Here is a 17,449-nt window from a genome sequence, read left to right on the forward strand (position 1 = left end):
GTCTGCATAATGTGGAGAAACTGACTTGAGGGGGATCTAGGGTACTTGATTGTTAATCTTCGTATTATACTATGAGATGTTGATTTAAGTTTGTTGAATTTATATCATGATTTTGCTTGTGAGCTTTGCTTCATGTCCTAGTCTGAAACATTTGCATCCAGATTTGAGTTCCACATTCCAACCAAAAATCTAAGTCCAAAGTCATACCTTTGTTAGTAAGGAATTATCTCGATATGCAAATGTTTCATATATCTATCTAGGTACAACAATTAGAACGTGAACCAAAGTTTTCACTATATCTAATTGTATTCTACATATTATAAATTCTCTTGACTCCATTGTTCTTTGCATTGGCGTCATTATACTTTTAACATGGAACAACAACATGTCAAGCGGGGAGTTCGCTATGATAGTATGTTAAGGCAACTTAGAAGTGTGATTACATGTAATTGCTCATAGTTTTAGGTTCCGCTTCTATTAATTTGGCGCCCTATTTTTTCTGTAGTATTACTCCTACTAATTATCAAGTCTAACTATTTTTTAATTCTAACAAGGTGGATCTTTAGCTCAAATGGCAGAGCACTTTGGAGGTATACAAAGATGATGGTGGTTCAAACCCACCAAAATCCTTTATTATTTTAACTGTTAATCAGTAGCTTTGTTTTAAGAATGCTTCAATACTAAGGTAAATTTGTGAGAAGGTCCTTGAAACATGTATATGGAGCTATATTTATGGTGGTAATACGGTGCAAACGTAAAGGCGGTGACAATCTGATTTATTCATACTTCTCTAATTCTCTCACCCTTTGCAGGAAAAAGGTATAGTTTGAACTAAAAAATAAGTAAATAAGTGTATCAATGTATCATTGGACTTAAAGTGGTAATCCACGACATAATTGATCATTTCTAATTCATGCTTTTTTATCGTGGTGTCTAGAGATGAAGTAGGTAATCCATGGCAGAATTTATGGAGAAGGATGTTGCATATTCAGCGAGATAAATATTGGTTGTCGAGGTGCCTATTGTCAAAGCTCACGGGAATTGGTTGGTTAAATGTGATGCAAATTTGAAGTTATATTAAAGTTTTAAAGCCTTCATGCTAACTGAATTGGAGTTCAGATAAAAAAAGAAATTCTTGATAAACTTCATTTGTGCAACAGTTGTTTATTTATAAGTACTCCTAGAATTTGTAGTAGCCTACCTCAGAACTTAGCTAAATGGTCGCGGCATAATGGGCCAATGAAAATATGTTACCATTCGGCTACTATTGTAAGTTCATTTTGCTTAGACTAATATAATTTTGTCATCGACCATTATCATAAAAAAGTAAAAAGAAAGTAATAGCAGTATATGTTCCATCACAACCCCCAATTGTTATTGTTCATTTCCAACCTCTTGGCTTGCCGACCTTGCCTCTTTATAGATTTTGGGCCATTTCGGTGGTTGGCTGTTAAGCACTTAAGCAGTTGGAGTTTAAGTTCGGCCATTTATAACTTAGCTTTGGGGGCAATGAATTGAACGTATGTGAGTATGTAAGTTGCCTTATGTGCACCTTTGCACACCTTTGCATCATGCATTTATCTTCCAGAACCAGTGTCATGTCCCAATAGAAGAATGCTTAGTTTCAAAAAATCAGTAGACCCTCGCGAAGATCACACTCTCATTGTTGATAATTTTGACAATAGTGAGAAATCCGATCACTTGGTAAGCGACTGCAAATCATCTACTTAGTTTGAATGTTGGATTGTCGTTCAATGTAACAGTTACAATCCTTGACTTTAATGAAATAAATGTACGAGACTAGTTACATTGGCTTCTCAAAATAAAATTGCAGATGTTGCAATCATCCAAAACGAAAAAAAGAATAACAATATCTATTACGATTAGCGCGGTTTTCTTGAAATCTGCTACTAATATCTGGTGTCATTAAAGTTCCTCGTATGAAATCTCTACCACCACCAGCTGCCATCGTGAGTACTTCATGCATATCAATGCAAAGCTCTATCACCTAATATCAAGCAAAAATTCAACAGCTAAGATATACAACACTAAAAGGTAAAAAAACAATTCAAAAAATTAGTGTTTACCCGAGCCAGAATAAGAACCATCGTCACTATTAGAATTTGTATCAGTTTCATCCTCATTGTCACATGAAGAAGTTTGCGAAGTTTTTTCACTACAAGGCAATTAACATTACAAAGAATATGTGAAATGCACTTTTAGGATTAAAAAAAAAGGAAAAATAAAGTGGCATTACTTACCCATTATTAAGCATTGGACAATTCCTTTTGTCATGAGACATTCCAACCTTATTACAACCATTGCACCGCCTACCTTTGTTCTGTTTCCCCTTCCTAAGTGCTTTCTCTTTTCCCCTCTTAATCCTTTTTCCGCACCCTTTTGCCCTTGCTTGACTCGGTTCCTTGTAATTGTTTTCCAAATTCAAACTCTTATTTTCAGAAATAGTACATTTATCGCGTGTTGCTGCTACACTTGTGCCACAATCAACTAACTTCTTAATCTCTTCAAGTGCACCATCTAAAGCATCAGTATACACTTTAATTGCTTCTTTACTTCTAAGAGCTTTATCAACTACAACGGTAGACATTTGAATAAGTTCATTCCTCTTCATGAGGTATAGTTTATCATCTTGTATCTCCATTCCACCATCATCAATGACTGTCTCTAATTTTCCAACTTTACACCATCTCTTTAAAATGTATTGGTTCGGCAATTTATCAAAATCATGCATTTTGTTCAAGTATCCCAATACGTGTCTACAAATGACCCCTGAGCTTTCAAACATCTTGCAACTGCATGAAACAAAATCCAAATCTTTTTTTATAACAAATTTCCCGCACTCTATACTTTTCCACCATTTTCTTCCCCAAGATTTTCCTTTCAACTTTATAAATACAACAACTGTCATTGTCACCAAGAAGCTCAAATCTATAATTCAAGCTCTCCCACAACTCATCTTGAAATTTAAAAAATATCTCAAGTGTATAAACATCAGCCATGTGTACCAAAAAATTATGGGGCATTTTCAATTTAGGCTTCTCAATCATATCTTTGTTATATGCCATTAATTCTTCATGGCGTTGGTGCATAAGTCCCCTACCAAACTGAATCATAAAATCTACTAAAGAATTTTCCTTGGAAACATACCTCTTGTAGAATGAATGAGCACTTTCATTTCGTTGGCTACTTGACATACCAGCCGAGAGAAAATATGATTCACATATCACGGGCACCCATTGTGAGCGAATATCGTTACAATGGAAACCATTTATTTTCATGTAAACCACTCCTCTCAACAAGATCAGTCCATTTGGAGTCAAACTCGTCCTTTGTCTCACATCTCCATATGCAACTTGAGAACTCACTGTAGTACTCAATATACTTAATTGTATCTAATCTCTCCGAGAATTTTGTCAATATGTGCCAACTGCAGTACCTGTGACACAATACCCATATTTAATATGCCAAAAGAAAGAAAAATAAAACAAAACAAAAATTACAATACCTGTGATAAGTATTTGGAAGAGCTAGAGAAATGGCTTTTGTCATTGCTGGATCCTGATCTGTTATAATCATCTTCGGTGCGTCGCTCGGCATAGCTTTTAAAAATTGGTCGAATAACCAACCAAACGTAATCTGATCTCATCACATAAAATGCACAAGCAAATAAAATGGTGCGGCCATGATTATTAACCCCATATAATGGTGCGAAAATCAATCCATATCGATTGGTTTTATCACGTAGTATCAAAAATAACCACGTCTCCAAAAACTTGTATGCTTTCGCCTAGAGGTTGCATCGTCCAAAACAATGAGTAATCCTTTGTTCAACATCTGCCTCAATTTTAAAAGTGAAAGAAGGATTCTTTGCTTGTTCCAATTTTAAGTACTCGTGAAACATATCTCCATCGTGGCCCTTCACCGCATTACGCTTGTTCCTTTTCTGGTTATATAAATCCCTCTGTATAAAACCAATGTTTTCTATCCCACCTGACTGCACACCAAGCAAGTTGAATTGTTGATGCTGTGGTATATTAACCATGGCAAGTTGTTGCGTTAAACATTTTTGGGCAGTAGAAAAGCCACGGTGAGATCTTAGAAAGTGTACTCTACTCGGTGTTGACAATGAGTGAGTATGCCCCTCAATAAATACACTAACTACAAATGCACCAGATTTTGTCTTCGTTACTGCTATTTTTGCCTTACAATCTTCTTTTGTATTACCCCGACGCCTTTTTTTCCCAACATCTGCTACTAGTGAACTTTTTCCTTGTTTATAACAAACATATTCCTTTCTTATTGCTGCACCATCCTTCTTCTGCTGAGACCAACTACGTACACTAAATCCAGCTATTTTTGCATATTCATTGTAAAAGTTGTAAACATCATCCAATGATTCAAACTCCTGACCTACTTTTGGCTTCACATCGTTTAATACTTGAGGAGTGTAAATCTCAATATTTTCAGCACCTAAGCTCCCACTCTCTACATCGACTTCCGGATTCTCCATTTCACTATAACCTGACACAAAAATAAATTAAACTCATTACCAAAAAGCACTATATATGCAATAATAATTAATTATTATTTTAGCACGTACAGTAGCTACTAATAAGTACAATAAACAAATGGAGATAATGCATAAATAGTGTAGTGTGTGCAGTTATTTTAGCACGTAAAGTATTGTTTATCATCCTGACCGATATATTAGGTCCGGAAGATCACTAAGGTGATATGGACTTTAAAATTCTTTGGCACGGAGAGGAGTAACGCAATTGAGTTGGATATAAAACCTGCTTTGGAATTCCACTTTGGACATTATCGTGAATCTTTAGAGCATGCATTGAAAGGGCGCCTTCAAATTCTTGATCACATGGGCGACATATAAATGCTCCCGTACACAAGATGAAAGGAACTTCGCCACGTTTAGCTTCATTGAAGTACAGCAATGAGTCCCTTAGGTGCTTGATAGGACCACAAGGTGTTTTGAAGAGAAAAATTGAACTTGCAAAGGTGTGAGGATGTCTGCAAGTAAGGACAAGTCCCTCTCCCATCTCTATAGAACAAGGTTAAGGGCGTGTTTTTTCCTATTATTAGATCTCCATATATATAATTTAAAGCTTCCTTCTATTTAAAGCTTCCTTCTAAGGTGGAATCTAAGAGCACATCTTGTCAACTGATGGCCAGCTTGAAGACCATTTGAATGCCAATAAGCTTACCAAGATTGCTTGACTCGTGAATATGGCATGTCCCTAACCGACATCTGCATATAAGCTTCGGATCTCTCACAACCTTGTTCACCACGTGATCACTAGTTTCACTGCATTATTACTATAACACAACCAAGCATTTTTATTTTTTGTTTGCACGGTCACCCAACTATAGTGCTCACACATATAGACAATTTCAATATGCATGAATGTTGCCAATTATTCTGTAGCAATGGTCTTTTGCGGCACTGTGGTACTATGGTAGTATGTGATAATTGAAAAATGAAAAATCAAAGAGTGCGACATTTATTTTTTATTTTAATTTCAGTAGTTACGAAACAACACCAACGCCAAAGTAGTACCAATTTATTTTTGAACTATACATTGTAATTCTTTGACCTATACACCGTAAGTAATAAACACTTCAACTCCAAACCACTCCCTTAAATTTAAAATTATTTAAAACCAATAGAATGTTAAACTGAAGCATAAGTCATACTACAACTACTAGAAATACAATATATTCCATCGGGAAAAAAAAAATAGACTATATGCAAAATATTCTAGTTCTACTTCAATATGATACTGTTAAAGAAACATAAGTAGCACCAAATACCTTCAAACAATAGTGAAATTGTCTTTGTTTACCGAAGAAAAAGTACTAGAAGGAGAATATGAATGACTTATTTTTTTTTTTTTTTTTTTTTTTTTTTTGGAAGAGAGAGAAATGAAAAAGATTTAAGTCGTGAGAAAAGAGAGCGAACTGTGAGGGAGAGGGAGAGAGAGAGTCACGTAATGAGGGAGAGAAAATAGGGAGGGAAATAGAGAAAATAATAGAGATTACGGTGGGGTTTTTTCAATGTTTTTAGATTACTAAATCTCGTGGATATTATGTAAGGTTTAGTCCGTTAATTACTAACTTAAGCATTACTTCTAAGATCGAGATATATATATATATATATATATATATATATATATATATATATATATATATATATATATATATATATATATATATATATATATTTTTTTTTTTTAAGATTTAACCTTTTATTAGACCAAACGTACTTTACATAATCCTAAGACATCATAAAGAACTTGCATATTTACAACTATTGGCGGCTGATGCCACCACACAGACGAGAAAGGCAGAAGGAAAGACAGGTCTCGAGCAGGTCTAGGTGAAAGGTGTACAGTTGATTGCCATGACAAACGAAACTTCTTTACTTGATCCGCTGCATGCGATGCCAGCGCGTCTGCAGCACCATTTGCTTCCCGATAAACCCAACTGAAGTGCACTTCTTGGAAGTTACTCAACACTATCTTAATCTGAGTAATAATTCGAGCTAGTAACCAATGACAGTTCAAGTTCTCATCCTTTAAAACCTTATATAGCAATTGAGAATCTGTTTCTACCTCCACCTTCATATATCCCGCTTCTACCACAATTTGAAGTCCATATAATAGAGCTACAAATTCCGCCTCATTGCTGGTTGCGAAGAAAATTGGTATCGAAGCTCCCATTATAAAACGACCCGCAGAATCCCTGAGAATACATCCTCCCCTTGCATGTCCTGGATTCCCAATAGAAGCCCCATCTGTATTCAGTTTAACCATGCCTTCATTGGGTGGAAACCATTTAATATAAACAAGCATTTTTTCCTTATGCTTCTGACAGAACATGACTTCCATAACCAGCTGTATGTGTTTCAAGGCTCTGCGGATGTATCGAGATGGATGCAGACGCTTACCTTGAAACCTTGTATCATTTCTCGCGATCCAAATAATCCACAAAACCCCAACAAAATAGCAGCACTGCACTTCCCCATTTTGCATTGTCCTTATGTATTTTAATAAACACAGTAACTGGTCCTTAAAACTGCCAACATTCATATTCCTCTGATCAATGAGGCCACTAAAATTTGTTCCACACCAAATAGCTCTAGAAAAGGAACACTCAAAGAAAACATGAGTTTGAGTTTCAGGAAACCTGTCACACATGGTGCATTCTGGATAAACTTGAAAATGATGAGATGCCAAAATATCCACTGTTGGGACGACACATTGCAAGCATTGCCATAAGAAAAATCTTTGTTTGAATGAGACTTTCATCTTCCAAACCTGTTTATAAAAATTGTTATCCCGATCCAAAGTATCTGTTGCTGTAATCAACTGAATGCAACCATCATATGCAGACTTCACCGAGTATTTGCCATTATCCTCCCATTTCCAGATCAAAGTATCCTTCTCATTTGGTGTTAAAGGTATGGAAACAATTCTCTCCACATATTCTACAGGCCAAAATTCATTTAACCTCTCCCAATCCCATGTATTAGTATCCATGTCAATGAAGTCAGAAACAAAGTGAAAAGGACAGTCAAGTGGTTTCTGAGTAATTTTAGGCAATTCCTCAAAATGTGGAATCCATTTTTCCTCCCATGCCTTAATAGAAGTACCATTCCCCAGCTTCCAGACCGATCCAACATTGATAATTTTTCGTGTGTCACAGATCCTCTTCCACATAACTGATGAAGTAGATTTGACTTCCGCCTTCAAGAAACTGGAGTTGTGAAAGTACCTCTGTTTCATTTGATGAGCCCATAATGATGTTGGATTCAAAAGATCCCATCCTTTCTTTGCTAATAAAACATAATTTTGTAACTGCAGTTCCTTGATTCCCAGCCCTCCATTATTCTTTGACAAACATGCTAACTTCCACGGGAAATAATGTAGTTTCCTTGTCTCTGGTGTATGGCCCTATAAAAAAGATCTTCTGATAATCTCCATTCGATCCAGTATCTGTGCAGGTAAAATTGTACAGGACATCATATGAGTAGGCAGCGAAGATAAAACAGAATTTACCAGAGTGAGTCGGCCTGCCTTAGATAAACAATTAGCTTTCCATCCGGCCAGTTTCCTTTGAAATCTTTCCAGAAGAGGACTAAACCTGTTAACTCTACCCTTCCCTGTTAAATTTGGTACTCCCAAGTACATTGGCAGGACAAAAGTAGACGACATCATGAAACTTTTTCTCAAAAAGTAAACGAACCTTCTATGCAATTTGGGGTGATGAATTATTTGCGACTTGGTTCTATTGATAGTCTGACCTGAAACTTTACAATACTCCTTTAGCAGATTGTTCAAATGATGCTACTCCTCAAATCCACACTTACCCAGGACTAAAAGATCATCAGCATACATTAAGTGAGACACCGGTTGAGAAAATCTCCCCAATTTGCAACCATGTATAAGCCCTTCTCTATTCATTTTCAAGAAATTCAAAGACAGTAGCTCTGAACATAAAATAAAAAGGTAGGGCGAAAGGGGATCACCCTGTCTTAGTCCTCTAGATGGCTTAAAAAAACCATGTGTAGCACCATTTAGTAACACAGAGTAAGAAACATTCTGAACACAAAACATTATCTTGTTAATCCAAAAATTAATTTGGAAACTTAAACTTGGTTAGCATCACCCTCGAGGAAAACTCCATTCAATTTTATCATAAGCTTTTCGCATATCAATCTTCAGAGCAAAATATTTAGCTTTTCTATTCCCATGCCCTCTTATCTTATGATAAAATTCATTTGCAAGCAAAACATTGTCATGAATACTTCTCTTGGGTAAGAAGGCAGTCTGAAATGGACCAATAATTCTTTGCAGGATAGGTCTCAATCGATTGACAATAATCTTAGAAATAATTTTGTAAACCACATTTGTCAAATTGATTGGCCGAAAATGTTCCGGGAGTGAAGGATTCATGATTTTTGGAATTAAAGCAATGAAGGAATGATTTAGCTGCAGGGAGAAAGAGCCCGAAAGGAAAAAAGACTTTACTGTCGCACTTACTTGATCCCCCACCAAATTCCAGAAATGCTGGAAAAAAAATGCCTGATATCCATCCGGTCCTGGAGATTTAAAAGGCTTCATATGCTTCAGAGCAGTGACTATTTCATCAGTATTCACTCCTTTTAACAAGTTGGATTTTTCATCTTCCTCAAGAGATGGGGCTTGAACATTGAAAATCTGTGACATAAGATCAGGATCCGAAGTAGTCATTGTGTCTTCAAAAAATTCACTGAGCCTATCACCTATCTGTCTCCTTTCAGTTAAGATGCCGCCATTTCTATCTCTGATTGAGTGTATATAATTCCTTTGTCGTCGACAGTTTACCATATTATGGTAGAACCTTGTATTATGTTCTCCAAATTGGAACCAATCTAGACAAGCTTTTCGCTTAATGATTTGCTTTACGTACCCGATTATATCATTATGTTCCAGTATCAATTCATTCTCTACCCTGAATAAATCTTCTGTCTCATTGTCATTCTCTATCAAACTTTGAATCTCTCTCAGCCACTGTAAAACACAGTCCAACTTATGTTCCACCTCACCAAATACATGCTTATTCCACCATTTTAAATTTTCTTGACAGTTTTGCAGCTTCTTACATAAGACAAAAGAAGGAGAACCTCGCACGTTATTGTGAAAAGCATCTCTTATCTGCTCCTGACAGCCATCATGTTGCACCCACATTATTTCAAACCTGAACGGTCGTCTAACCGTTACCCTGTCTTGTAGCAACTTTAGAATCAGAAACTTATGATCAGAACTGGTGGCCAACTCATGATGAACTTTACAACCAGAGAATCTTGAACGCCAACCTTCATTTGCCATCATTCGATCAATTCGTTCCCATATTCTATGCCTCCCATTCTGTCTATTTGTCCAGGTGTAAATACTACCCACAAAACCCAAATCAAACAGCTCACAATTATCCATCATATCCAAGAAATTCCTCACTTTGGGATAATTAAAAGGTTTTCCCCCACATTTTTCTTCTGGACAAGTTATTTCATTAAAATCGTCCATGAGCAACCATGATTCATTATTTGTGGGTTTAAACATAGTAAGAACAGGCCACTGTAATCTCCTAATACAAGATTTAGAGTTACCATAGACACATGACAAAAAGAAACCTTCATGTACTCCATTCACTTTTACTGATATTTTACAGTGAATGAACCAAGAGTCGGACATCAAAACTTCAACAACCACAGATTTATCCCAAAAGATCCACAAACCACCAGACAACCCTCGGCTTGGAAATACAAAAGACTCAAAATCCCCTAATCTTTTAATTAAACTGACTCCTTTATTTACAGAACACTTAGTTTCCATAACAAACATAAAGATAGGCCTGACATCCTTGATTTGTTTTTTCAGCTCCTCCATCATCGAAGGTCGGCCACTCCCTCGACTGTTCCAAGCTAGTAGACTCATGGAATCTTTGGGGTCTGCTTACGGCCAGAACCCTTAACCGACTGAAGCTTTTTTCCTTTCCCCACTGAAATCTTCTTCTGAAGTATGTTAGGGCGCTCAACCTCCACCTCACATACATGAATAGGAGTTTTCCTTCTTGATTCTCGATCCTCCTCAAGGAAACTTTCAACAAGTTCATTGACATTCTCCCCGTCTTGTTTCATCTTATCCTTGGTTGCAACCCCTTGCGATATCTCTTGTCTTTTATAAGAGTAATCCTCTTGATGAACAGCCTGATTATGTAGCTGAGCCAAATCAATGAAATGAAGCTTCTGAGGATCATTTGATATCTGAGCAAATCCAGGCGGACATTCCAGTTCATGCAAAGGATGAAAATTATTGAAATCCATTTGAGTTGAAAAACCCAGCTGTCCAGGGTTATGCGCTTCCACTGCAAGAGGTAGGTGATCATGTGGAATTTGCCATCCAGTTTCATTGCTAGGGCCATCATGTGCATGCAGTTGAGGTGACGATATGTCAATGATCATGGGAGCTTTTAAATGTTCAGCAGTTGTGTTCATGCGCTTTGAATTAACGGAGGAGTCAGCGACATTTGTGATCATCGGAAGAAAAGGTTGGTTTAGATCAGTGGTAAACATCAAGGAGAAGCCATAAATAATTCGGTCTCCAAAGGGTTTTGGAACATAGCGAGTTTTGGAAGAGTAAAACTGAAACCTTTGTCCTCCTGGAGAAACTCGAACTTCAGTCCCATGACTATCTTCAGTTACATTACAAGCGGCAAAATGATGTCCAATGAAGCCACACTTAAAACAGAAAACTGGGAGGTACTCAAAACCAAAAGATATCCAGTCAACTCCATTGATGGATTCCGGAATGAGAAAGCCAGGGGGAATTGGTGCATGAACAACCAATACCACTTTAACTCGAACACAACTAGGGTGCGTTTCAGTCTTAGGATACAACTCCATAAATTTGAGATCCGACATATCAAAATAACCAGATTCCACCAAGTTCCCCTCAATAATCTCCTTGTCCAAATATACCTCAGGATAGTTATGTAAATGCATCCAAACATAAAACTTTGAGAAATTTAACTCCTTGGTTTCATAGAAGTCCATCCATGGGATAATCTGAAAAATGTGCTGAGCTACAATCCAAAGCTGCCCCAGCAGAAGTGCAGCCACCTGTTCCTGAGACTCCATCCTGATTTGATATATTTCACCTTTGTACAAGACCATGTCTTCAATCTTAAAAGGGTACCATGCTTTTTCAAGAGCTGATTTAATGGTGGTCATATTCAGCCTTCCATCCAGAACACGACCAAACAGAGTGGACTTATTATGGCCTACGTATATACTCTTCATTTTCTCAGAGCTGGTTATCATTGGAGGATCTGTATAAGGCATCTTCATCTTGGCAGCAAATTCCACAGATAGAAGTTCAATAGAATTTGGGTGCTTGGAGGAAGACAGAAACTTGTGTGTGGTAGGTCTCATGTAAAGAAGGAAGTGAAGAATCTCGATTTGAAGAATTGTGAAGAACCAGTAAGCTGCCAATAACCTTTTATACAGCCCAAATTCATCCACAATCCCTCCACATTCAAGAAGTATCAACGCCACCTCATTGCTTACCCATTCATACAAGTCCATCTGTTTGCATAAAACCCCATAATCTGTCCATAATCTCCTTTTTATGAAACTAATCCGCCAAATGGCTACCTTTGTACTCAGACCATCATTACCCATTGATCTCGTAACCCTCACTAAGACAGAAAAAGTCTAGATTAATGCAGTCATCATAACAAGTAAACTCAGCAAAATCCTGTTTAGAGTTTATAAAGATTTGAAACCCAACTCTGCAGGGAAAAAATCTCCACATAAAAGGTGTGCATTAGACGTCAAATATCAGCTGAGAGAAGAACAGAATCACTGTTTCTAAAAAGAAGTCAACCCCCAATGGAAGTTCTGAACCCACATGCAGAAACTGATATGTTTGAGAGAGAGAGCACGAGCATTAATCCATAGCCACAATTAGCCAACCTAGAGAAGAGGTGATAAACACCCAATAAGAAATGTCTGAACCGACATGCAGAAACTGATATGTTTGAGAGAGAGAGCACGAGCATTAATCCATAGCCACATCAATGCAATAGAGATAAGAGTGTATAACAGCCAATGATATGCGTTATTTCCTGAAATGTGGTAAGAACTTGTTCAATCCTATGTATATGCTGATAAGGTTTTTCATGGTCTAATCCATGAAAAATTGGTAACAAATTAAATATATTCGGGGGAATTTGAAAATCTCCCACTGGATTTGCAAGAACGATGCAAGATTTTGGGCTATCGTTCATGGCTTCGTAAAAGTCAGAGAGAGAAAACTCTCTTTCTTCTGCCATTATTTCAGGTGTAGTGTGTGGTATACTAGATAAGTGTGTGTGTTGACGTTCACGATAGATTACATTAGTCATTTTTTCTGAACCTGAACTTAATCTCATGCAAGGCTAAGTCCAATATTAAAGAAACACGACAGTAGTCAAAACAACCCTGATATGCTAGTATAAATCCTCTAACAGGAGATGCGAGGAGTGAAAGAAAGAAGTACCTGAATGCCTCTTTGCTTCGCTTATGAATAGCGTCTTGTATACGTGAGCTCAGTGTAATTAACAAGTTAGAAACACTAAATACACTACAACAAATTGGCTTTTTAGCTACAAAATTTTTAGTGACAATACAAAAACGTGGCTAATTGTCATTTTTGGCGACGTAAAGAACGTCGCCATTTATCAATTATCTTATTTTTGATAATAAGTCTTTGGCGTCGCTTTTTATGTTGCTGGAAGTCTTGTTCAAAATATTAAAATCAATAAAAGCTTTTTGGCGATGAAAATAACATTTTATCAATGACGGTGATTTCTAACGTTAGTGATGATAGTTGTATCCCGACATTCTCAAAAAGGAGTCGCTAGAAGTTATTTTTTAGCGACGCTATTTATTGTAGCCAATGGTACTGGTAAAAGTGGAAAATTAGAAGCACAAACACGCGACATTATTGGCGTCACAAATGGTTGAGTGTTTCCAACCCGTTCAAAGTTTTGGCATACCGCCCTATTTTTGGATATCTAGCGCCTATGATTTTTGAAATTATTGATAATCAAATATTAAAGAAAAATGAAAATGACTAACACTCGCTTTCTTTTGTATTATTCCCCCTTTATTTTCTTTTCAACAAAAAAGACAAACCTTCCACAGTTCCACTACCAAAAGAAAACGCACTTGTGTACCAGAACCACCGTATAGAGCATGATGAAATGGCGAAAGAGAGACGGGGTTTGGAAGCCACGATATGCAATTTTACCATCCCTTTTTCGTTCTATTTTATAATTTGTAGACCTAGGGTTAGGGTTTTAGTATATGAGAAATGGGGTTTCTTTGTTTTTACTCTATGTAGGTCATTCCACAACCTGTTACAGTGGTTTATTCTGGAGGAATTCGTGATATGATTATTCTCATCAGGATGAATTGAAAGAGATGAAAGTTCAACTACTTTGTTTTAATTTGAGCTTTATTTGGCACCATCAGATCTTTAAAATTGTGCACCACTGCATCTTTTACTTGCATTCTCAGATCTAATCAATTGAAAAACAGTGGATTTAATGGTTCATTTGCTCGAATTTGCTCAAGCTCCATCCTTTCTTCCTAACATTCTAGTTCTCAAGGTAAGACCTTTTTAGTTAGTTTATTTGTTTATTTTTATTGAGTAGTTGGTATTGTACTTGATTATGTGATGTATGATTTACGATTTTAAGGTAGATGCTATGAAGTTTTTGAACTTTGTCCTGGAAATAATTCACATGGTTGATGCAATTTGTATGTAGGTGTTCTGTTTGTTTCACTTAGATTAGGTGACTAATCTCAATTTCCTACTAGGAACAGGCCATTTTTTACCTTCACATTTATTAGAAATTTATGTGTATTCATTATTACTTGATTATGCCATCTCCCTTAAGTGTTAAGATGCACATGCATACTGTCTGTCAATGCAACATTTGATATCTAAGATGGAAGGGTATTATTACTACTTATACCTAATGCTCATGTTTCATGTTTTCTTTTGATAAGTTTGAGTTGATATAGTCTACTTTTGTGTGAAACGATAATGTAACACTACTCTTTTTGGGATCTTTGTATGACATATTACGTGCTAATCAGAGAAAGCTTTTAGTTTGTCAAGATGATAGTTTCCATTTTGACTTCATTTGTAGACGCCCCAATTTAATTTCAACGATCTTTGGCTTATCATCTTGTTTGTATAACAAACAAACTTTTGGTGACTGGACAATATATGTAGCTAGCTTAAGACAATTTTGTCTTAGGTTTGGCACTGCAATTAGAATTTACATATTTCAAATACGAGGATTTTTGTGTTAGTACTTGATTCGCTTGATTGCTTAATAAGGTGTGAGCTAGTATTCTCGGAGATTCCTCATAAATTTTGCTGTTATTATTTACTTTATGTGTGTCAAGCACCTACTTGCAGGAAAGTGGACTACTTATAGCAGATTACATGCAAGGAGGGAACAACCTAGGGTATGAGACATACATTTAGTTAAGCTTAGTGCAATTCCAAACTTTAATTTGAAAATCTGAAAATAATTTGCCTTTGTTTGTTATAATAATCTTTGATTTACGAAAGAAAGAAAGGAAAGGAGTTGATGTTAAGAGTTGTGAGTATGATGATATATAGTTGTAGGTATCTTTTTTTTTTGCCTGTTACTTTGATTGAATTAGTACTATCTTTTGGAGTTACCTATTCTTGACACTTCTCCTTTTATTGAAAGAGGTTATATTGAGTGAATATATGACCGCTTGACCCATTTTTCTTCAGCTAATACTCAATCATTCTTTATAAGCAAGGATCCGTAAGTGCAAACCTAGTTTTCATTAGTTAGCTAATCGATACATTGGCCTCCATTTTTAGACTAAAGTTTAGAGTTGTAGTTATTGTGAGGATGAATGATTTGTTTTTCTTCCTTTTGTAATCTCTAGGTCACTTGTGGCAACATTTGGACATGCTATTTCAGCTCTTATCCTCTGAAAAGATCAAGGTAACCCTGTGAAACATTAATTTAGCTGAAGATTGTGCAATAGCTGATATTTTCTAGCTGAAATGGCTAATCTTGTAAAAGATACTCAAAGCAGCAAATCCAAGACGCAAAGACTCGTGGTTAAGTTTGCAAAGTATTACACACTAGGTAAGTAACATTCTAGTATTTTCTAAACTTTCTATACATTTTTCAAAAACAGTCGACACAAAATCACCTACTTAAGTTATTGATTATACTTGTGTGTTGTTATTTTGCAGTGGTAGTGCTTTACTTATCGAGTCAAGTATCCATGTTATTTTTTCTTTCATGTGTTTATCACTTCAAATTTAGTTTGGTATTTTTTTCGCCAAGTTTGAAGATTATAGTCGTGTTACTGTTTTTCGTTTTTAATTACTTTCAAAAGTTCTATGATTTTAGTTTCCCTTAAAGACTTCAAGCCAATATGACGTAACCGGGGGATGTTTGTGTCTCAGGCTTGTATGATGTAAATGTAGGTTATACAGGTAAGAAGTTGTGTTTTCTATATTAATCCTCTAGTGAGTTATTGGTTTATACTTCTTTTGACATGAAAAGCAATTGAAACAGTTCACTCTTCTGGTAATATGACAACTAAACATTTGCTATTCTGCTCATGAGGAAATCATTCACTATAACTATTCTTCTTGTTCTTCTTTCTTGTTAAGGCTTAAACCTGTGACTGGGTTACTTGTTTCTTATTCTTATTTTGGGTTAATTCTAAGTGTTCATATACAACTTTCCGATTTCTCCTAACTCCTTGTTTTTTGAGAATTGACTTTTAGCTCCAACTGAGTACTGACGGAATCAAAAGTTATTTTCTTTTCCCTTATCTATTCATAAAACTTTTATGCAGCATGAAGTTTTCTCTCTCTATAAAGAGAGAAGTTGACATGGCTTGTGCAAATCTGAAACATATGACTCTTTACTTAAATAATAATAAGTGGTCTATGATGTTATCTCTTTGCAAGTCATTTTGTTGTTGTTATTTGTGGCTATGACGCAGATAAAGGTGAATTTGAGATAAGAGATCCTGCTAGTATCAAGTATTCAATATACTGATTCGTATTTTGCTTGTTTTACTTCATATCTTTGGTCTGAAGTAAGCCATATTATTTTTGGTAATGGTTATCACCTAAGAGATCCTTTCGATGAGGCTGGCCTTTTCTTAGTTGAAATGATTTTTTGAGTTTATCGTCAATAAATCCTGTAATATATAGTTCAACTTTCCGTTGAGGTATCATGGGATGTTTAGGCAAAAGGGAAAAAATAGGAGATTTGGGGAGGGGGGGGGGGACTATTATGTACAAACTGGATACCCATTATTTTATTTTGACTCGATGTTGTTTGTTTGCTGATGCAGAGTTGCAGAGGGGTGGCTTTACTAACACATTCTTTGTTGTACATTGGGCGAGGGTATAACTCTTCATTGAAACAGGTTCAATGTTGCTTACTTTTACTTGTCTAAATAGTGATGCTTCCTATTTGTGTGATAGGGTTGGTAGTAAATGGATAGGATCAAGTTGCCTAATTACTTTGATTCTAACTTCTGATTAAGCTATTAAGTTGTAAATTTGTTTGAGGAATACTTAGAGGAATGATTGCTACTGTACATTAACAGCTTCACTAGAGAAGTTTATATTGGTAGTCAAGGTGCTCTTAGGAGTAAAGGGAGTTGCAGACTTCTCTTAAGATGTAAAGGAATGATCGCTTTTAGTTTGTTTTCGGTTAATATGATCATCTGTCATATCCACTCGGTGACTCGGGCAAAGGGTGTTGTAACGCCCATATTTAAAATACGTATTTATTTATTTAT

General features: G+C 36.1%; 1 protein-coding gene across 1 annotated transcript; it reads right to left on the bottom strand.

The window, feature by feature from the left end:
* Positions 1-1,750: 1,750 nt before the first annotated feature.
* Positions 1,751-2,828, bottom strand: LOC147516287 (uncharacterized). Its single transcript, XM_086588948.1, has 3 exons — positions 2,262-2,828; positions 2,088-2,176; positions 1,751-2,008 (listed from the first exon to the last, which is right to left on the bottom strand). The coding sequence occupies exons 1-3, from the start codon at positions 2,804-2,806 to the stop codon at positions 1,989-1,991; spliced, it is 654 nt and encodes a 217-aa protein (XP_086445074.1). The 5' UTR covers positions 2,807-2,828; the 3' UTR covers positions 1,751-1,988.
* Positions 2,829-17,449: the final 14,621 nt, after the last annotated feature.

The sequence above is a fragment of the Coptis chinensis genome, chromosome 2, assembly GCF_015680905.1.
Source record: "Coptis chinensis isolate HL-2020 chromosome 2, ASM1568090v1, whole genome shotgun sequence".
Classification (NCBI taxonomy): Eukaryota; Viridiplantae; Streptophyta; class Magnoliopsida; order Ranunculales; family Ranunculaceae; genus Coptis; species Coptis chinensis.